Source organism: Cupressus sempervirens, chromosome 8 (assembly GCF_028749045.1).
Source record: "Cupressus sempervirens isolate cs-2001-9-10 chromosome 8, ASM2874904v1, whole genome shotgun sequence".
NCBI lineage: Eukaryota > Viridiplantae > Streptophyta > Pinopsida > Cupressales > Cupressaceae > Cupressus > Cupressus sempervirens.
The window spans coordinates 365,701,557-365,725,301 of NC_143125.1; the positions used below are offsets into that span (position 1 = coordinate 365,701,557).

Consider the following 23,745-nt stretch of genomic DNA (forward strand, 5'->3'; position numbering starts at 1 on the left):
GCCCGCGAGATATGATTTCTGTCCACCCGCATTACCGTACCAACCAAAGAATATTCGACTCCGTTAACTTAACATAATAATAATAATAGTAGAAGAAGTGATGCAATTAATCAGATTAATTATTCGTCTAGAAAATATAGAGAAACAGGATTAAAGTAAGCTAGGATATTTTCATTTCACGAGAAAAGCTATATATGTCTTGTCAGCAGACCAATAAAATTCTGATTTACCGCTGACGCATCATGACAAAAGACAAAAACATTATAGCCTACGTGGGTTTTTGGTTTGCCCTTTTTCCTTGTCGATAAGCTCCGTTTCAGCAATTCACGTCTTCGGGTTAAAAGAAATTGCGACGAAGTGAGATTTAGTGCCAAGGAGAGTAAAAATGGTAACATTTGATGCTAAGGTTTGTCTCGCTTCCCTCCATTGCATTTTGCTACTGCAACGTTTTGCATTATCCGTCAATCGATTCAAATACTAACATTCGATTGGCTATGAGGCCTGTTGCTTCGAATTCCCTTGGATATTCAGGCTTCCTGGAATTTGTCTTGGACTAAGAAGCTTCATCATTTTCTGCATGTTCTGTATCCGCGTTCAGCCATGGCGGGGTATTGGCTTCGGCTTGGGGTTTTGAGTTGTTTAATTCAATTTTGCTGCGGGAATTCGAATTTTAACGGTGTTGAATTTTGGCGGAACTTTGGGTTTTGACAGGGGACAAGGTTTTGCCGGAGAGATAGGGGGAACTATTTTCAAGGTATTTGAAATTTCTGACTTTTGTCTTTTCTTCGTTGTGAAATTTTGAATTGTTCTTGAATTAAATGTCGGGGTTGAACTTACGCAGCTTTCCTGGATTTTGACTTAATTTATGTGGATATGGAGTCATACGAAACGTCGGTGTCGATGGATATTTGCTGCAATATTTATGGAGATGCCTGAAATTCAGGTGTGAAAGTTGGATTGAATTATGCGCAATTAAAAATAGTGCGTTTTGTTTCTTTTAGCAAGATTTATTATGGCTATATTGAAGAGAGAATCAAGGGTTCGGAGGGTTAGTAGAGAGGGCAGCTCATTGAGCGACGTGGACAGTGGTGAGCATAATGTTGAGGCAGATTCATTAGACTCATCTGAAGAGTCCGACGTTGGAGAGGTAGGTAGCGAGTTGTGCAGAGTTGGAAAACAGAATTGTAATATACCTTACGAGCTTTTCGACCTGCCAGACTTGAAGCCTATATTGTCTCTGGATACGTGGAATTATTGCCTCACTGATGAAGAGCGCTTCATTCTTTCGGTCCATCTTCCCGATATGGATCAGGACACTTTTACACATACTTTAAGGCAGCTATTAGCAGGGGAAAATTTATATTTTGGCAGCCCGCTGTCAGAACTTTTTGAAATGTTGAAAGGTGGCCTCTGTCAGCCAGCTGTATCTCGCTACCGGCAAGGTTTGGAGTACTTGCAGAGAAAAGAACACTACCACTTTCTGAGAAAATATCAGAACAATATGGTTGAGAATCTGATGCAGATGAAAGAAACTTGGCAAAATTGCACCAACCTAGGCATTGAGGAGAGGCTTCGCAGGTGGAATTCACGGAAGAATTTAAAGGCACTGGCTTTGTCACAAGCTGAGTCACAGTCTCTGTTGCGCAAGCATTCAAAGAAAAGGTTGGAGCTTATGCAGAAGGGAAGACCAGGAAAATCGTCAGCCTGGTCGATCAAAAGTTCAAATTTTGATAAAGATGGCAACATATCGGAGGGCGATCTTTCTATGCTCAAACGAAAGGGACTGGCTTCTGAATATGATGGCCAATGTTCATTGGCAAGAACGTTAACTCTCAAAAGTCAATTGCACAGCAATTCGCTAGAGGGGATTGGAAAAATGGGTAAACTAGCCTCAAAAGGAGTTCTGAAAATGGCACCAAAATATAGAGTGAGGGAGAATGGGCAAACTGAAAAGCATCTTGAAAGTGATCAGAGGACACTATTTTCTGAAACACAGGATTCTAAGACAGATTGTAAATTCTCATCTGCATTCTCACGTATCAGCAAATGGGAAGTGGATGATCCTGTTGAAGAGGCACCATATACCACACGGAAGACTAGAAGCAGGACAATAGTCAATGGCTTAGAAACATCTTTCAATAAAACAAAAGAACTTCAGTCTTTGGATTTATTGAATGCAAATTCAGGTCTAATGGAAGGTGCTTTAGAGCATTGTAGAAATTTTGGAAGGTTAAAGAAGAAAGAAATATCAGACAGCAAGGATATGCAAGAGACGCCAACTTTTGATGGAAATGTTGGACATTACAAGAGAGAAAATGGTCTTGCAGGAGGAAACAAGAGTTTGCAAAATCCAGAAAAAAGTACGCAGAGGGTAAATATATCATCCAAGCTCCAGAGAGCACAGCAGCAAGAATTGCCAAGGGAAAGAACAAGTTTATTAACTTCTAGAGATATAAGTAATCATCCTCAAATCTTTGATGTTTCTTTGTATGGCGAGGGGCAGGTACAAAAATCGGACAAAAAGAAGAGAAATCCTTTTGATTGTCATAAAAAAACAATCAAGCAGTACCAGGGGTCATTTGATCAGGACACTAGTTTAACTGAGCAAGAGGTATTGCCTTTCGGGCATGAAATGATCCTTGATGATAAAGAGCTAGGTAATAAAGAACCACACGTATATGAAGATAAGAGAGGCAGAAAAGAATGTAATAAAATGTTGGAGAAAACGAGGAAAAATCAATCATTAAAAGGCTTCCTCAGTTTTACATTAAAGCAAAAGATTCTCCCAGAGGGTCACAAGCCGGAACATCAGCCAGAGTGCCGTGGAGGTCGGTCAGAACTTGTTGAGATTCAAAGAAATGCATCAGAAACTTCTCTGTCTCTTGATAACTCAAGAAAATCCCAGGAAGGGAAGAAAAAGAAAAGAAAGAAAAGACAACTTGATGATGTAATGACCTTTGATCTAGAGAAGATACACGAACAATCTGGAAGTTTTGATAACCCCAAAGAAGGCACACAGACTTTTAAAGGATATGAATGTGCAGTCAAGGGCACAAAAAATTGTGAGACAAAAGAAATGTTTTCACCCCAGAGGGAAGAATCTGAGGATAGCTTTTCTGGTGGTACTGATGCAAAACCTGTCTCAAACTCACTTCGTGTTGCACTTACAAGCCCATGCCACCAATCAGGTAAAGGTACAACACTGCAGATTAAAACTAAGAAAAATACAAAAGATGATATTAATGTTGTGGATGCTGGAGTGTCAGATAGGTCACATGGTGATGCTCTATCTATATTGGGAAAGCAAGTAGAAGAAGAGCCAGTGATGAGCGTGGCTATTAGGACTTCAAAGGAAGATGCTGACCTTCTTAGGGTCACAAAATCAAATGGGATGTGCAATTCTAATCTCCTTCAACACCAGCAAGTGGGTAGACTGAAGCCCTTGAAGAAAGGGGCTAAGAAGAAGTTGGAGGATTCCAAAATCCTTCATGTGATGGCCAAGTCCAATAAAAGTCAGGTTAGTCCTCAGTCCACCGTGGGCACGGATTTAGAAGAATATAAAACTGGGAATAGAAAAGCTAAGAAAGTTGAGGACAATCCTGAAGCTCTTGATGGAGTGCTGGAAACAACTATACTGCAGCGTAGTGATTCTCCCAGTTTGTACCAGCCATCAGATGATGACAAATCTGAGGACAAACAAATTTGTAAGAAGATGGATAAAACTACTGGATCCTTAATGTCCTTATGTTCAAAGCAAGCTAGCATAGCTGGTAATATATCATCAGATGCAAAGGCCATAAAGAAGTCCTCTCCCCTTGTTATGCCTCCTATTGTTTCTAGTTTCTCATTCTCTATCTTACATTTCCTTTCCGCAGTTAGAACAGCTATGGTTAGACCCATGGCAGAAGATATTTCAGAGGTGGTATATCAATCTGAAAAAAGTGACGGGGAGAGAGAGAGCTCAGATCAGGAGGGACAGTTTATGGTATCACGTGATGTGAAGGTTGAACAAAATTCTGTGATACCAAACCACTCCCTTGATGGTCACCCTGAAAAGTGTGTGAGAGGTTTGGTGTCCAGTATTGTAGAATGTGAAAGACAAGCTACTCCATGTTCTATTCCTTTCCGAGAAATCGTAAAGCGAGTTCAAATGAATCCAGGGGATCATTGTGTTCTTGAAATTCAAGAGCCACTACAGGATCTGGTTCGTGGAGTCTTGAAAATTTTTGCTTCAAAGACAGCACCTCAAGGAGTTAAAGGTTGGAAGCCACTTGCAGTCTATGATAAATTGACAAGGAGTTGGTCATGGCTTGGTCCTGTAAATTCTAGTTTGCCAGGACATGAGTCTCTTGGAGTCCAAACTTCTTCTGAAGCATGGGGTGTTTCTCAGAAGATGCTTTTAAAATTGGTTGAGGCATTTGCAAATTGGCTGAAGAATGGACAAGAAACTCTTCGGCAAATTGTCCTTCTACCTTCTCCACCACCACCATCAATGTTGACTTGTCTAGATGAGAAGGAAAGATTTCAGGACTTGAGAGCTCAGAAGAGCTTAATTACTATCACCCCGAGCTCTCCAGACATGAGAACCTATTTCCGTAGAGAGGAAGTTCTACGATATTCAGTCCCAGATAGGGCCTTTTCTTACACTGCTGCAGATGGAAGGAAAGCAGTTGTTGCTCCATTGAGGAGATGTGGTGGTAAGCCGGCATCAAAGGCTCGAGACCATTTTATGCTTAAGCCTGATAGGCCGCCTCATGTGACAATACTATGTCTTGTCAGAGATGCGGCTGCTAGATTGCCTGGGAGCATTGGCACAAGGGCAGATGTTTGTACACTCATTCGGGATTCTCAATATATTGTAGAAGGTGTATCGAATGCACAGGTTAACCAGGTTGTTAGTGGAGCTTTGGATCGTTTACATTATGAGCGTGATCCTTGTGTGCAATTTGATGGGGAAAGAAAATTGTGGGTTTATTTACACACTGAAAGGGATGAAGAAGATTTTGAAGATGATGGGACATCATCAACAAAGAGATGGAAAAGGCAAAAGAAGGAAAATACTGATAATTCCGATCTTGTGCCTTGTAATGATAGCATTTATCAGTGCAGGGATGAACAGGATGCTTGTGGTTCAGGTCTTGGTTTTGATATTTGTTCTTCTAATTATAATGGAGAATCTTCGTCTATATATTCTGGTGGCAAGGCAGAGTTAGTGTACAGTAGGAATGGCTCTCTAACTAGTCCCCATGTTCTTAGGAGTTTCAATGAATCAAATATAGAAGAGGGTATGGTACCATTTATAGAGCTTCCTCCATCCATACACTCAATCCCTGGTTGTATGCGTGAAAGTCATCCAATGGGGTGGGAGGTGCTTGAACTAACTCCATTGAATTATGGATCAAATATTAAAACTCACGAGCGCATATCCAATGGAGATTTTGACAATGACACCTTTAGCAGACAGAGAGCCACTGACTTTCTAAGTACCAGCTTGCTATGAAGATCCCAATGATATTTTCCAAAGTTTTAGAACTCAGAAACATATCTGGGAATTCTCAAGGTATATTAGCTTCTGTTGCTTCCACATTATAAGATTCTTCATGATTGCTTTTTTTTTTTTGCAAATTTTTTTTGGCATTGTCAAGTGATGGTAAATTCACGCTCATATGGCTCACTTATGAACTCCTAAATGTTTGTGTATATCTGTGAGAAAGGATATTATGAAATTGAATCAAATAAATGCTCATCTCACCTTGAAGTTGGACAAGGATAATTTCTGAAGCTATTCCTTGAGGTGTTCTTTTTTAGTTGTTATAATGAGTATGTAAGACACATACTATACAGTCAAGAAACCAAGGTCTTAAGTGCTTTATCATCTTAAAGAATCAGGAGATTCAGGACAATAGGACTTCTTTGGATAAGTATGAGCACATAGTCAAAAATCACAACAGAAAATAAATGTGCTTATACAAACATCACATGGAGTTTGATTTGAAAAGTCGCCAGTAGAATAATTATACTGTGTGAGATTTAATTGTAATGTCCCCTTTTTAGCATTTCTAGCATGATGTTGTTGTTAGCCTATTTCCCCACGGTCCCGTAGGCTAACTAGGACGTTAAAGGGACTTAGAGGCCATTTGGCTTAGATAGTTTCAGCTACAGGTCTTTCTGTGGGGTTTTGAGGCAACTTTGGGCATACTTACTATTTATAGTAAGTCATCTTGGATATGGTCGGACATCCAGTGGCAGTGGTATGTCGATGGTAATTGTTTAAAATCGACAAGAAGACTTGTTTATCATTGATAAGATTTGTTATGCATTGATAAAGCTATTTTATAAAGTTAAATTTAAATATTTAACTTTATTAATGCATAGACTATAGTTTGTGGGAAATATTTAAACTAAAAGAGTCCCTTTTATTTTATAACAAATTGGAAACATAAGTTACATAAAGGGAGTTATGTTTTATCCCACATTGAGAAAACGAAGGATTGAGCTCTTGTGAGAACACTATAAAAGAAAGCGAAGAGCTTCTTTTTAGTATGGTTGGAAATATCAAAGAAATTGGGAAATTTTCTGGTGATTATGTCTCAATAGTTTGAAAGACGAAATCCCTTCAAGCTCAAAATTTTGACACCATTGAAAGATATGGTCTTGAGATTCAAAAGGGTAGCATTCTGAAAAAGCAGATACGAAAAAGCAGTCCGAAAAAGCGGAACCGAAAAAGCAGGCCGAAAAAGCAGTTCAAAAAAAGCAAATCGGAAAAGCAAAGCAGAAGGGGCAGCATTGAAGAAAATGATTACAGCCATCTACAACCAGATTTGAGGAGGGTCATTACAGTGGTATCAGAGCCATAAGTTCTGCCATCCTGTGGAGGTCTTATTTGGAATAGTCGGATAGAGAGAAAAAAATGTTTGACAACATGTATATCAGTCCGGATCAGGGAAAGGAAAGATTCTTATAGTTATTAGACACCTTGGCACAGGGACAGCGATTAACAGAGCAGAAAGCACAGGAACAGAGTCAGAGATTGGAGCTTATGATGCAGATGATGGCTTGTCAAATGGGGTTGAATGCTAATGTGGGTGGAGGAAATAATCAGAATGGTAATAATCAGGATGGGACACATAATGGAGGTGAACAAGTTGGGAACAATTTTGGTCATGCACCCCAACAAGCTAGGACAGTGAGTTCGAGGCCCATGATTTCCACATTTCCTCCTAGAGCTCCAGAGCAGCCCGTACCAGAGCCCCAGATCATTGATATACAGGACCAACTGAGGAGAGATTGGGAAGCCGGAGGTCCAGATTTTACTGCTGCAATTACCTTTAGGGAGTATATAGATGTGCGGATGAAGCATATGCCTCGTGGACATGACAAGAACCGGAGCTATGAGCTACGGAAGAAAGTAGGGAAACTTCAATTACCATATTATGATGGCTCGGGGAAGTCTACAACAAGAGCTTGGGTTCAAAGGCTTGACACATACTTTCAAATGAACCCTATGCCTGAGGAAGAAGCTATTAAGTATGCAACAATTCACCTAGATGGTTTAGCACACGAGTGGTGCCATGATGGTATGGTCACTATGGGTCATGCACACATTACCTCATATGTGGAGTTTAAGGAGAGACTGATTGAACGTTTTGATAGGCCTAAGGATCGTACCTTCCCTATGACAGGCAGAAACTTGTATGAGGAGTTTAATAGACATGCTGATTCGATACAGGGAGACATTAGCATATCTCCATGTAATGGTTTATCTGCATCATCTTCGCAGGTAGAAGGGGTTACAGACGTTGTGCAGGTTGAGCCAAAAGGTGATATCACAGGCACACCAGATTGTGCGATTGACACAGATAGTGATTCCAGTACAGTTGGGCTGGATGAAGTTAAAGCAGCTGAGGATACTGTCATGTTTGAGGATAGTACAGTTGATCAGAAAGTGAGCATTCAGGACTTTGCAGAAAGTGAGTATCAGGCACAGTTGGATGCTTCTTCACATGAGATAGAGGCTAGTAGCTCTTTACTTGGTTTGGCACGCTAGTTGAAGACAAGGGACAAGAATATTGTCACGGCTTTATCTCATCATGATAGGATACATGGATTGATTGAGAATCACATTTGGATGATTCAACTGCAGGAGAGACAGAAAGGAGTCACAACAGCTTTTTCTTGTGACAACTTACAGTAGATCAAGGAAGGCATGGAGGCAATGAAGTTGGCTCTCCAAGATTCTGAGAGACATGTGGACGAGTGTTGTCTTGAGGTGAGTTCAGTTTGGGAGTTAGCGCATATAGCAGGGACTCAGTTTCCTTTTACAGTCGGGTCACATATTGATGATGATATGAGTACGTCTAGCATTCACACTCCGGATTCAGAGACTGTAGACAGGTGCGTGAAGTCAGTTGGTATTGTTCACATTACTCAGGTGAGAAGTTTACTTGAATTGCTAGTTGGTTTCCGTTCATGGATTAGATGTTGGGATCCTTTTCTTAGTACTTGGGATCGTTTTGACCGGAGATATTTATCATTCTTTGGTAGTAGTATCTGTTGCACCATCATGGACTTGATTAGTAGCTTGCTAGGTGTAGTTCTCATCCATGCCAGCAGCTTGTTTGATGCTGGAATTAGTTTTTACACACTTTTGTTGGGCATTGTTCATGTATCCAGTCGACCCGTTCTTGTTGGAATGGGTTGATGATCTCTCAAATATGACAAAGTTTACAGAAGAGTCCCAGGATCTGATTATTACAGATGACACCCAGGGGGATGTTGTGGACAGTTTTGAGGACTTAGTCTCCTCAACAGTGTCCTTTGATACAGAGGTTTATGTTGATGCCTCAGTCACACCGTTTGATGATACAAGTTCAGCAGTTGGACTACAAAATTTGGATGGCAGTATTACAGATGATAGCCATTCTGAGGTTACTCCTTTGGACAGTGTACCAGGGGTAGAGTATAGGAGTTTGACCAGTCAGCACAATCATGTGTCTAGTCAGCTGAGAGTTTGCGAACGAGACATTTCTATCGCTTGTGAGCATTTCGATGTTGCTCGTCAGTTGTTAGCAGTTTATGGATGGGGTTCTCCTGCTAGTGATGAGCAGGGAGGCAGTTATCTTTCCTTGACAGAGATCCACTCTTTATGGGAGGCTATCCGAATTTTGAGACAGAATTATATGCAGTTGGTAGCCGATAGAAATTATCTTATGGAGTGGGCAGTACAGCATATGACACATTATTGGTCAAGGAAGATGAGGTGAGTAAGCTTACTCAGCAGCTTGAGGTGACTTCTGAGTTTCTTGAGAGTACATAGTTGGCTTTCGAGGAGTCACAGTTTCATTTAGCTGAGGTGACCGTGGAGTTGGAACGACTTCAGTCTTTACCAGATTCTGTACAGTCACTGACCGTGGTGTCTGGTGATCCGAGGATGTCCATGGTCGAGGTTGATAGAGGCAGTGGAGATGAGGATATATCTATCCATGACACTAGTATTGGCATATTTGGTCCGTTTCCATTGGAGGCAGGTTCAGCTAAGTTGGGCGCTGCAGCTGAGCACTGTGATATGTTTGACTTGGAGGGCACAGAGACTAGTGATGTTGTGGTTGATTCTGCACTCTTGGCTATATCATCCTCTGACTTAGCTGATGATCAGTCACAGTTGGTTGTATCACGTCTGCAGGATGAGTCTTTGATTGGGATTGGTTCTTTTTATTGGCATTATACTGTAGGATATATTCATCGGTTTACTTTTGATCCATGTGTTGAGGAGTTGATGGTAGACATGTTTGGTCTGGGCTCTCGTTTTTGCTATCTACCGTGTAATGACTATTCACCATCAGCAGTGGATGGGTGTTATGGTTATGAGACAGTGATCGGTGATTTGCAAAGTTGTGTTAATTGCAGTAGGTGTGCAGTGTGTGGATTCTCTGTATTTGGAGTAGTTTCATGCGGTAGTATTCATCGTTGTTGCAGAATTGTATTGTACATTCCACATAGGCTAGTGGGATGTGTTGATGGTATTTACTATGTTGGCAGTTTGGGTTATCTACTCTACTTGGGTTCTGATATTTCTAGAGCTTGTTTCTCATGGGTTCCTGACTTTGGAGTTTGGGTGAGTTGTATTCGCCAATTTGATTATGGATTCCTCTTGGTTAATTTTCAGAGGTTGTTGCAAGAGCATATGTTGACTGACAGCAGTATAGTTCATGACTACATTTGGGATCCAGGTGGATTGATCGGGTTGTTGTTCGACAATTGCTTGGGGACAAGCAATTTTGGGAAGGGCGGACTGTAATGTCCCCTTTTTAGCATTTCTAGCATGATGTTGTTGTTAGCCTATTTCCCCACGGTCCCGTAGGCTAACTAGGACATTAAAGGGACTTAGAGGCCATTTGGCCTAGATAGTTTCAGCTACAGGTCTTTCTATGGGGTTTTGAGGCAACTTTGGGCATACTTACTATTTATAGTAAGTCATCTTGGATATGGTCGGACATCCAGTGGCAGCGGTATGTTGATGGTAATTGTTTAAAATCGACAAGAAGACTTGTTTATCATTGATAAGATTTGTTATGCATTGATAAAGCTATTTTATAAAGTTAAATTTAAATATTTAACTTTATTAATGCATAGACTATAGTTTGTGGGAAATATTTAAATTAAAAGAGTCCCCTTTATTTTATAACAAATTGGAAACATAAGTTACATAAAGGGAGTTATGTTTTATCCCACATTGAGAAAACGAAGGATTGAGCTCTTGTGAGAACACTATAAAAGAAAGCGAAGAGCTTCTTTTTAGTATGGTTGGAAATATCAAAAAAATTGGGAAATTTTCTGGTGATTATGTCTCAATAGTTTGAAGGACGAAATCCCTTCAAGTTGGAAATCTTGACGCCATTGAAAGATATGGTCTTGAGATTCAAAAAGGTAGCATTTTGAAAAAGCAGATACGAAAAAGCAGTCTGAAAAAGCGGAACCGAAAAGCAGGCCGAAAAAGCAGTCCGAAAAATCAGTTCGAAAAAAGCAAATCGGAAAAGCAAAGCAGAAGGGGCAGCATTGAAGAAAATTATTACAGCCATCTACGACCAAATTTGAGGAGGGTCATTACATTAATAGTGAAATCTCATTGGTTGATTATAACGAGTCACTAGAGAAACTTTTTTTTTTATGGATATAATTTTTTAAATGAGTATAGTTGAGTGTCTACGTCTTCTTCAAGAAAAATATTATTTGTTGTCTTTCAATACGATGCGGATGTGAGTTTGACTGCAATGTGCATTGTACTAGGTTCAAATTTCACCCATTCTTTCATCTTAGAATGAGAATTATCAATCTTTTCCTCCAAATATGGAGGTTCATAAAGCTATGTTACCAGTTTTGGTAAAGGTCCATTGATTCAGTTCATGGATCCAACAAAGGTATTTTGGGGTTTGGGTTCGACTTAGGTTCGTTCATACAAAAAAAATGCATATATAAAATATAATAAAATAAATTATTAATTAATATTTTAATTTTTTTTATATAATATGTAAATATAAACAATATACTATTATTATATACAAATATTACAAGATAAATATTAAATTAATAATAATATTAATAATTTAATATACATCTAATAATAGTATAATACTCAAAATATAACATTATTATGTGAAAAGCTTGCCAAAACCAAAAGCTTGCCAAGGTGGGAAAAAAACTTGATGAAAACTTGGCAAAAACTCGACAACTTAAAAATATGCTTAAATTTAATTAGAAATTCATTGTGATATTGCTATTAGGACAATTGTCTAGTTTTTGTTGAGTCAAACTCATTGACCTATATTACCCGTATTTCATGAGTAGTGACATGAACCCATCTCTCATGAGAATAAATGGAACATTTAGCACTCATTTGCTTCTAGGTGATGCTCACATAGGTGAAGCACCAAGACTTCCCGAGAGATCACCCATCCTAGTACTCCTCCATCTTGAGCGCGCATAACTACAAAGTTTCCTCCATGGTTAAACCTAGTTTGCTTGCAACCCCATTTGCAAAGTCTTTAGCGATTGTTGTGCCTTCTGAACCATTCATTAGAAAGCCCCTTGAGCTTGAGTAGTACATTTGCCCCTCTTTGACTAATGTGTGATCGATCTGGGAACACATGACGTCAAAGAATACAAAAGCCAAGTAGGCATCAATAGATAGGGAAATTTGATTCCGAAGAACAAAATGCAGAAAGAGATAGCAAGTCCTGAATGTACAACTTGATAGCGATAGTACTAAACACTATGAAATCAGACAATTTGAAATTGCTCAAAGATAGAGATAGAGCCATCATGTTTGCAGGTGATAAAGAGGAGGTCGATGAGCTTTGTCTTCAATTGAGTTTGATAAAATACTCATTGTACGAGGCTGAAAAATATTCTTCAATGGCAGACACTCACAAGGAAGGTGGTCTTATTTCAAAACCAAGGATATCATGCAGATTGTTGAAGAATCAACACCATTTGTGAAGATGAAAGTGAGCATAACATTTCCACTTTTCCCCATTTAAATAAGACACATTATGCTGAAGAAGGCCAAAAGGACCAGAAAGACGTCAAACACAAGAGTTTTGATGAATTATGTATGTATGAGACATATGCAACAATGAAAAAGTTGATATAACAGGTTTCATGGGCAGATTTCAAGGTAGTTTCAGCCAAGAGATTAAGATGATCACAAGTCTTCTAAGGTTAGAAGATGTTGTGCTTAAGAAGGATGAACTTATGACAAAAGAAAACCACAAGATTTCTGATTTTTAGTACAAAAGTGATATGCCTTCACTATGCCATGGGGATAAAGAGGAACCAAGTGATTAGTTCAGAAATTCCACTTGACGGTGATCTTTTTCATTGGTGGAGGTGAAGATTTGATTGATAACACTTGTTGTGATTTAGAAATTTCAGAGTTGTCTGTAATGTGTACCAAGGGCTACTACAATCCATCTAGAGGGTTGTCACCAAGTTTCTATGATGTGGCAGCTATTCTTTTATTGGTTGGTGATGTTATCTTTATACCTTCTTCAGTTATTAGTGGCTACCTTGCTTGGTCTACCATTACATTTTAGTGAGTGGCAGGTAGATTCGCGAAGACATCTCATCTAGTGGTACATACCTTATGAGATGATTATCTTTCTAGTATAGGGGCACAAGGACAACATTGGTGCCATTCATATTGCTGACCCAGATTATGACAATGATATTTGGGGTCTGATGAGTTGATTTCTATGCATATTGGAGTTGTCTTTCACAGCCTTATGGTGATCTACTTGTATGGTTAATACAGGAAGATAATAGAGTAATGGACACTTTTTCCCACACCCAGGATCATGTTGATTGGCTGATTTGGGATCCGGGAGTCGATAGGATGTATGCTTTGCATTTTGTGGATTATGACGAGTTGCTATGCAGTTTGAGGCTTGGTGTAATTATGTTTAGAATAACACAACAGGCAGATGCAACATTGTCTCTCAGGGATACTAGTATGAGCTCTAGAGTGGCTTGCAAATTGATATGGGATCCTGGTATTGATTTACAGATTCATGATTGCTTGAGGGCAAGCAATCTCAAGGAAGGAGGACTGTAAGGTTCCTTTTTAGGGACATTAGGAAATTGTAAACCAAATTAATAGAAATATTAAAAGTGACTTAAATGGGAGTTGAATTCAAACTGTTAAAAAGTCCTTTTAATATTAAAAAGAAGAAAAGGTGACGAAAGATAGAAAGGGGGAAGCTGAAGAGATATTGCTTGGGCATTAAAAGAAGAAGACTCGAGTCATTTCAGCATGCTTGGATATGTTTGATTTTTGATTTCTCTTGGAGAGAAGCTTTGAGCTTTCATTTTTGAATCTTGAGGACAGAAATCCAGTTCATCTTCAAAGTGTATTCTGGACAGAGCTCACATTGTATTGCAGGTTCATTTGTTGTTATCCAATCTGACTGTAGTTTCTATTTTTAAGATTGGATTATGTTATTCTACAACTGAACATCGAATGCAATAACATCTCTAAGTATATCATATTTGAGAATTTACTAGAATTCCGCTGGTTAATCTGTAGTTGTTGCATTAATTGATTTGTTTATAATTCTAAAAATTATTTGTGTGAAATTAGAGAAAAAAATCCATTGGGGACATTACACTTTTTTTTTCATGGTATGAAATGCTCTTTGAAGCCCTCTACACTACTACCATTTTGAATCCTTTCCTCTCTATGTCCTTCATTGTTCTAATACAATGTCCACACTTATGTCTACCCATGGCTTTTGCAGCATCGATAAAGGCTGGTATAGTCCAATATTCCAACTATTTCCTTTGGGACCTTGATGTGTCCTACAACCTTGAATGGATTACCTCAAACCCTTATGTATTTGTGGCAAAAATAGTTATCGTTCACTCAGTCAATTTTCTTCTCTATCCCAAAATGTTTAGCCATACCTCTGCAATATTTCTCTCTAACCATATTCTCTCTCATAGAGCTTCTTGCTATACACGATTGGCTTCCTTTGAAAAACATCTTCTATTGATCTTAGTGTCTCTTTACATGCCTTCCATGCCTTTGCAAAATCGGGACCAGTATAATATAAATGTGTTGGCTCTTTAAGACCAAGTACTTTTATCCTCATTTCTATTAGAAAATTTTATCTTCTACTTGTTGATGTCAGTTTTGTACCACTACATAACATATAGGAATTGAATACTTGATATGGAATATCAAACACTCAACCCTCTCTTGAAAAGTGAATACTCATGAAGACATGAGAAAAACTCCAATGTTCCTTACACCTGTGGATACTAACTTAGCTATATTAATGTGATTTGCTAGTGAATCACGTAGGCGGCCTTATGTTGTTCATTCAAGGATTGTCAAACTCTCGCTATGATGATGATGATGATGTCTGGCTTTGTAAAAGTAGATGAGCGCCAAATAACGTTGATGGTGATGGTGGAGGGTGCATGTTCAAATGACTTATGATGCCTTCCTAACTTTCTTCTCGATTGAACTCCAAGTACTACACTACTTGCTGCCTTACTCCTACTCCTTTGAATGGAAAGATTAGCAAATGGACGGGGATCAAATTTGATGAAAGCTTACTAGCGGCTCTACCTCCATAGATGCAATGATTCAAGGGAAAAAAGATTAGATTATCACGCAAGGCTTTTTAACCAGCCGCTAGGATGCTAGTGGCCTAGTTTATAGATCCCTATCAAACATCCACTAATATCACCACACAACTATCCATCTACTCTTACTCTTAACAACTTTCTTGAAATAAAATCTACTTTAACAACTTCAATGAAATTTAACTCTAACTATTGGAAGTGGAAACCATGCAATAACACCAAGTGTTCTTAATCACCGTGCAAGTCACAACAATGATAAAGAGAAGCAATTTTGGTATTATCTTAAGCAACAATTTTCTTCAACCCTTGGAAGTAGAAACCATGCAATAACATCAATTGTTCTTAATCACCATGCAAGACACAACAATGATAAAGAAGCAATTTTGGTATTATCTAAGCAACAATTTTCTTCAACCCTTTACACATGAGAGCAAATGGCCTTATATAGGGGCTGACATTACAACCAACGGTAGAGATTAAGAGGCAAAATCAACGATCCAGGTCGAATCCCAGAAACCCTAATTGGGGTTGCCACTTCATCGGTTAATGAGAAGATGCCACCTCATCAATGGACCAATGAAAAAAAAGAAAAAGTGGCAACCAATGAGAAGACACCAAAATGGTAGCCAGTTAGAATCATACACTTGTCCTACCCAAGAAGAAAGAGAATTTGCCACTTGGGCTTACATCAAATGATCTTCTAATATAATTCTACCGTTTTCTTTCATCTTCTTAGCCAAAGCAATGAACTTGGCTAGCCTGTCATTGACTTCCTTCATGGGAGGGCAAGGCGCGTGCTTCATCTTGAGCTCAGCTGAATTCATCATGTTGCTTGCTACTTGCAATGCCTTCTCATGATCCTTCTCATACTTTATGTCATCCGCGATTCTTCCCAAGTTATGCTCTACTATCTCATACTCTTGGGCTACAATCTCATCCACTACCTTGCTCACCTTTAGCATAGCAATTTGAATTTTTCGGTGACCCTCATCATCACTCCTGATTATCTTTGTCACCGTTTTTGCAATTTGTTTCTATTTTTTGCTATCATCCTTTTCCACTAACCCTTGAATATCTTCAACTATTCGGATAGTCACCACCTTGCCTCTTGGCATAAGCATTTGCCTTAAATAGTGGTGCAGTGCATGTGACGCTCGCCAAGGGATCCAAAAGAATTAACCTAAAGTTTTGCTAAGTGTGCCAAACTTTTTTTTTTTGTGAAACAAGAAAGATAAATCATATACATCAAACACATAGTAGTGGAAGCAATAACATACAATCAACTATAAGCATACATAACAGGTTACATTCTTTAAGGATCCCAAGACGTTGAATCACATTTAAATATATTTAATACTAAGTCCAACAATTTTTCACATCCACATGAAAGAATAATTAAAAGTCCAAAGTCCATTTAAACAATATACATTTGTTCCGAATGCCTCTTGGCAAATGAAATTCGGAATGCTCAATCATCCACTGTACATGTCACAGGGTATGAAAGGCTTAAAAGAATATACATATGTGAAAATAGAATTACATCATCCTCCTCGGATCCAAGATACAAAGTACAATACGATAAATGAAAGCATCCACCATAAAAGGATATAAACCATCCATCATAAAATATAACCATCCATCATAATAATTCATAGATAGAATGAAAGGAAGTGCAGATAAGGAAGCTTCAGCCATGGTGACTATGGACGGATCTCAATGGTAAGAGTAAAAAGCACTACCACCCGACTGCGTGGAACCTAAATGGCCCACTCCCACCGCACTGAGGAGATAGTCTCAAGTCCCAAACATGATAACAAACCACATATCAAAAGTACTCTCTAAGTCCAGGAAATCCTAAAAGTATTCTAACTCAAGGGTCCTATGATAAATCGACTACTATTCCCAGAGGTACACAAGACACGTAGGAAACTTACTATGTAAGCGGGCAAGTGTCATCGCACGAATCACGCTAGAGTTACCCTGGGAATCTCTTAGGAGCCCAGTCCCCTAGTGATCCCTATGCGGCCACTAGTATCCTCTCATACTGACAAGGCATACTACGGATGCAAGGTCGCAACCAAGCGTTCTCTCTACTCCCATCCTAGTCTGTACTAGCACTGGAGGCATGGGCGAGAACATACAAAGACTCTTATTAGGTTCATTTTATTCCCATTTAGTGTGGTGTTTTCACTTATTAAACAACTTACAATGGGTTACCCCTAGGAACCACTTAGGGCCCCGACCCCCATTGCAAGTCACTTCTCGACATTACATATAGATAACCTACCCTAGGCTCATAAAAACACAAATCAAATAATCATATAAAATCACCTCAGTCCTATACAAGTGACTGGAAAGCATCAAAATATAATTCATAATAACACATCAGTTCTTTATGAGCAACTGGAAAGCATCCCAAAAATACTGATCGAAGATTTAAAATGGTCAAACATGACATCACCAAGAACAAAGCAAACAAACACCTCAGTCCTATCAAAGTGATTGGAAAGCAATTCAAATATAACTGATCGAGGACTCAAAAATGGTTAGATCAAGAATGTCATACATTCACTTCAGTGTCACACAAAAACATTGGAAAGCAATAACGAACAATAAATACAAACATATCATAGAGCATACCATCACATTACCATGGTTGGGTTAAAAGATCGAGATCAAAACATCAACATGACATCACAAACACATAACCCCCGAGCCTCTAGTAACATCCTAAGACTGGTCAAAGCTAGGTCAATCCAAAAATCCCAACATATAGACAACACACATAAAACAGAGTAGTCTTATAAATTGGTTTGCTTTGAAATCACATGGTTGAGTTAAAGGTAAGGGTTTCAGTTTTCTTTTCAGAATATGTTGTTCAAATACATAGGATTCTCAATTTACCTTACCAAGTATCTCCTTCATTTATTTAATTAAGATATAAGATTACCCCATTTATATATTAAGTCATTTCTCTTAAATTGCTCTAAATATAGTTTATATATTTTATTTTAGAAATTATTAAAATGATCCTCATTGTTCTTTCAATAAAATAATTGTAAATTAATAAGGATGAACTTAAAAATCTCCACCTTATTATCTAACCTTTATTATTTAATAAATTAAATTAAATTAAATTATATATATATATATATATATATATATATATAATGTTAAACTAATTAATAATTAAATACTTGAAATAACTTTATTTTAATTAATTATTAAAAAGTTAAAACAGTTAATAGAGTTTTTTAATTAATAGTAATATTTTCTAAAAAAATAAATATTAAATAGTCACATAACACATCTTAAATAAAAATCAAATTAAAAAAAAAACTTAATAAAATTTATAATCCCATGCGATTTTTAATTATCGTAGGCGGTCACAGTGCTTGTGGCAGCAGTGGTTGCTAACACTTAAATGAAAAAGGGTGGGGGTATGGGGTTATTCCCTCCCTACCCTAACTTATATATATATTTTAAATTATTTTTTCCCTATTAAACGTTTTAGCATTATATTACAATTTATTTAAATAAATTTATGTTATAGGATTTGTATCACAAAATTGAATGAGACGAATTTATTTAAATTCCTTTTTTTTTCTTTTTCTTTTTTAAATACCAAAACCCTAGTATTGATCTGATAGAGGTAACACAACCAATCGGTCGAATTCACAAATGAAATCTTCGGATTTATTACCAAACCCTCCCCATTCAATTCCAATTTAAAATCTATTGAAGGAAAGATTATATTGATCAATTAAAAAATGTCCATGTACAGAAGAATTAACAAACGTACCAAAAACTCATAACATGATACATGCGTCACAGGAATTATCCAAACAACCATTAACAGACATGATGAAGATAGGAAAGAGAAAGAGCGTATTAAAATATGTGAAAATCACAAGCGTCTACCTGGACACTGATGCTAATCGCCACGCCCCAAAAAACTGTAGAGAAAATTTCTCATCTTAAAACTTTCTTCTTTCTGAAAATTTCTTCCTTCTCCAAAATTTGCGGTCCTTCCCAAAACTTTGGTCCCTCGAAAAATAAACTTTCAAGTTGTGATATGGAGTTCTTTCCTAAAATTAGGGCACTAATTGTGTGTTCACTCGAGAGAGCTCTCTGCTCACCAAACTTTATCCTCTTATTAACTTTTCTTAGTCTTTCCTTAATTTTTTCTTTTTCTATTCCCATGCACATTTATTGAATTATTAAAATAACTTTATTTAATTTTTACTTGACTTCTTTTTAGTTAGTTTATTAAATTTAATCTCATGTGCACTTTATGCAATTAAAATATTTTTATTAAATTCACTTATTTTATCTTTTTAACTGTTTTCTTATATTTTAATCTCATGCATACATCTACAATCTAAAAACTTTTAATAAATTAATTTCTTTTCCCACTTCTTAAATTATTTTCGAAACTTAATTGATAATTTTTTTAAACTAAAATAATATTATTTAGCATTTATTTAAAAATGAACTCCAAATATATTATTATTAAATTAAATAAATATTATCACGTTCTAAATTTATTCTTATAACTTTCATCATCAAATTTATTATTTAATTCTTTTTATTTAATTAATTTTTAATAAATTAAATATTAAAATATCATAATAAATTTTCATTAAATTAAATCATTAATTTAATCTTTTAATTAGATTTAATTAATAGGAAATTCACCAAAGACTCATAAAACAAAATACAAAAACCCATCATAGCAAAACACATAGAAAATCAAACTCAAGGATTATAATCACGAATTAATATCATTCGATACATTCAGAGGGTACTCAACTCGGATACTTGTTCTAATTTTCTAGGACAAATGGCGTAAAGGTTTAGGATTTGGACTCAAAAATTTATCTCCCTTCTCTTACCATTGAGATAATGCAATAGGGTACACTCATCTTGGCAATTTAGGGAAGTCGATATCCAGTACCTGCAACCTGCATAAAATCCATGCATGTACAAACACAATATTCTAAGCTAAACAAACAATGGCAGGAAGTGGTGTATTGTGTAGGTCCCGACTAGCAAGTGACTACGACTCTTTTAACCACATAAAAAATGCCATACATAAAGAAAACAAACACACGCACCATACACATGCAGTATGGGGTAAGTATCCATAAGAAAACACATATGATAATCCATCTAACTAAACATCATCAATAACTAAAAACATTGTAATAATCATCATGCATACATGAAGTATAGAGTATCAAGTAATCTTATCATATATCAACTGAATCTGAAACAATATCTGATAATCTCAAAACAATACTACTAATAATCAAGCATAAAAATGGCCTAAAAGAGTTCGGCAATGAAAGCAAAAATGCAAACTAGGGCAGGCACTACAGTGCATCTCCCCAAATTTGGATTCGGTTCGATTAGCAAAGCATCACCAATGGCCTCACGTGCCTGGCTTAATTTCTCAATGTCAATGGGCCTATCCTCTTCTTCACTAGTGATTGTCACATCATCTCCATGTTGGTTCTTCGAGAGAGGAGAGTATTCGGTACTGTCATTGTAACCGCTTGATTCCAAATCAGAGCTCGCCTCTACTGAGACCCTTTGTCCACTTGTATTATCCTCTTGGCTCTCGGCCTCAATTATGCTCTCCCTTGATGGTGCTGCATTCTATCTCTTTGTTGGAGGCTCCTGATGTTCTTTACTTTTCTCAACCTCTAAATTTCTCTTTTTGCCCTTAACTGCTCTTTGTTGCTGGCTACTGCCCCCACCTTTCTGTCCGACTGACGCTGTTGGACCTTCCTTCTCCAGTTTCATCTTCTCATAAATAAGGCGTACCTTTTGACTTCGTAATTGCCTTAACTTTCCATTGTACCATGACTCTGTGTGTAGATCAACTGTCCTTCTAACTGTCTCTAAGGAAGGATCCTGACGATCATCCCAATCCATTGGACCCAATTTTGTTCCATCCACTGTATCATAATCTTCCCTTAGCACATTTTTATCATCTTCTAGTTGATCAGGAATATTAAGGCCTCTCCATCTGATTGCCCTCATCATGCCCACTGACAATCTTGAGAAAACTAGCTTTCTCACATGAAAGTCATCCTGTGCATTGGCCCAAAAATCTTCTATAGTAGGAATATGTTTGAATTTGTTTTCATGAGATGCCTTGATAAGACCATTAGGATCAAATCCTATCTTGCTCTATACCATCCTAGATGATATCGCTCTAACTCCTCCATAGCTGCAAAGGCAACAGGATTGGGGCAAGTATCATTGTTTATTCCAAATGAGAAGGTAATCCCTGTCTCACCTCTAAGTTTCATCATCTTGTCATAATGCTCAAGTTGCCCAGCCAACTCCATCAAAACTATCTTGTCGGGTGGGTACCTTGGAAGTCTCTTGGGACAAACTGTAACTCTAATGTATGTAAATTACGGAAATTGGATGAACCAACCCCCATACTTCTTAACTTTTGCTTCTGCTTCCGATGAGAGCCTCTCAGCAGGTGTCCTTGTAATACCCTCACTGTCTTCATGGAAAAGGTGTCATAAAACATCTTATAATCTTTGGTGTTGTGCAAATGAAGCCGTGGATAGCACTCATGCACCAAACATTGTCCCGATCCATTGCCAATCTCTCGTAAGGCTTTTAAGTCCAGGATTTTCATATAGTATTGCAATCAGATAGAAAAGATAGGATCCCATCTAGAATTGCTTTTGATTTTGCAGTGTCCTAAGTTGAAACTCTAGATTTTCACTTATAATTCTAGCCCAATCAATTTTTCTCTTTCCATTTTCAATTTCATCAATAAAGTAGTACATCTAGTTCTCAAATTGTATACCTTGAGCCATGCCTATGATCCGGCTGAGAAGCACAATTAGATCGCCGTACTTTGGTTTGAAATCTGACCTAGTGAGATTTGAGGACTTGGTGACTCCCTTCTTGCCTTCGTGTAACCAATTTTGCTTTAGATAAATGAAGTAGGCCTCCTGGTTACCCTGAAAGAACTTGGTTGTTCGATTCATTGTTACCACTGTCATGCCTCTATGCTGGAGGATATTGAATACTTCTTTGACCACTTGTCTGCTAATGTTAGCCAACACTCACTTCCCTTCATCAAAAATGATGGACTTGGTAACAATATCAAACCGGGATGTACACTCCATTACCAATTCTGGGCAAGACAAGATAGGAGGGAAAGCCACCACGTGTACAATCTTGCTCTTGTAGATCTTCTTCGCCATGGGGGATTGTCCTTCCTTCAATCTGTTCTTCAATTGTACCATATTCACCGTGCCGATATTGGTATCACTTATTCGCCTCATTTTCAAGAAGAAGGTGGTCTTAGGCATCATATCTTCCTTGTTTTTTTGGTATTCGTTCCTTTTGGGTTCTTTCTTGCACTAACATCTACCATCCTAAACACTTATTTTTGCCCCTTCGTTCTTAATGATATGGACTACACTTATCAATCTCCAAACTTTTTTCTATCGATGAAATCTAGCTTATTTTTGCCTCTCCAAGTCCTATCTCTACACTTATCAATCTCCAAACTTTTTTCCTAGGGATGGGACTACCATTTATTTCTGCCTCTTCGTTACCTTAGGATGCACTACACTTATCAATCTCCAAACTTTAATCCTAGGGTGGTCTAGCTTATTTTCGCCTCTCCAAGTGTCCTATCATGAAATCTACATTTATATCTCCCAACTTTAGCCTATCAATAGAAATGATGAAGTGGTGGATGAATAGTACAAGAAGAAGATAAGGGAAACGAACCAAGCAAGAATAAGGAATAAAATCTGCCTTTAAAATCAATATTCATCTCACTTAAATCTGCCTTTACCAATAATCGGGTCTCTTCACATTCAGATCAGATCTCAGAAATTTCAATCCTCTTCCAAAATATGATGCCCTAGCAAATGAATTGCTTGCAAAAATCGGCCCTAAATCAGTATTTTGACTTTCCAAAAACTGCCCACACTTGCCAAAAATCAAACCTTAAATCACATTGCCTCTTCACCAAATAAAATCACCAAAGCCAAAGAAGAAAATCGCAGCCCTTGGGAGGAAAAATCAGACTTCAAAATTGTTGCCAATCTCACAAAAATCAGGCCTCTTCACCACAAATTTGACTTGGGGCAGAAATCGCCCAACTTGAAGGGAAAAATCGCTGCCAATCAATGGAAAAAATCTGACTTCAAAATTGCCTTAGCTGGAAATTCACCCAACTTGAAGAAGAAATTTTCACATCCAAGGAGGAGGAGAAAAATTGAATGAGGAAATAAGAGAAGGGGAAGCCCCTCTTATGCCAAACTTTTTGCCTCCAGGATGGGCCGACCTACCTAGAGGGAACCAAAATTAAGTTAGTCCCCCAATTAATGGCCCAAATTTAAATGCAACATTAAAATTACTTAGCTCTATAGTGAAAGTAGCCCATTTAATTGCCAGTTTGATCCGAAATCGCAAAATAGAAACAAGGTAAGCCTAGGAGATGTCAAAAATTTTCATTTAACAACGCTTTGGCAATTAAAATATCATTAAAATCAAATCTAGCAAGCCATAATCGATTTTCAATTTCAAATTACCAATTTCCTTTAACAT

The 23,745-nt window shown here is 37.7% G+C and overlaps 1 protein-coding gene across 6 annotated transcripts in view; it reads left to right on the forward strand.

The window, feature by feature from the left end:
* The first annotated feature begins 254 nt into the window (after positions 1-254).
* The window catches only part of LOC149542845 (nuclear factor kappa-B-binding-like protein), a 39,857-nt gene continuing 16,366 nt past the window's right edge, over positions 255-23,745 (forward strand). The window contains exons 1-4 of one of the 6 annotated variants that reach the window (XR_016355532.1): positions 306-406; positions 532-608; positions 712-754; positions 842-5,560. Coding sequence is in view for 1 of the 6 variants with exons in the window: in XM_089797733.1 (XP_089653859.1) it covers positions 1,013-5,500 (4,488 nt within the window). In the remaining 5 variants the exon portion in view is untranslated. Of the gene's footprint in view, positions 755-841; positions 5,564-23,745 lie in introns of those variants that run through there. The other 5 variants (XR_016355530.1, XR_016355529.1, XR_016355531.1 and 2 more) reach the window with 5 other exon arrangements.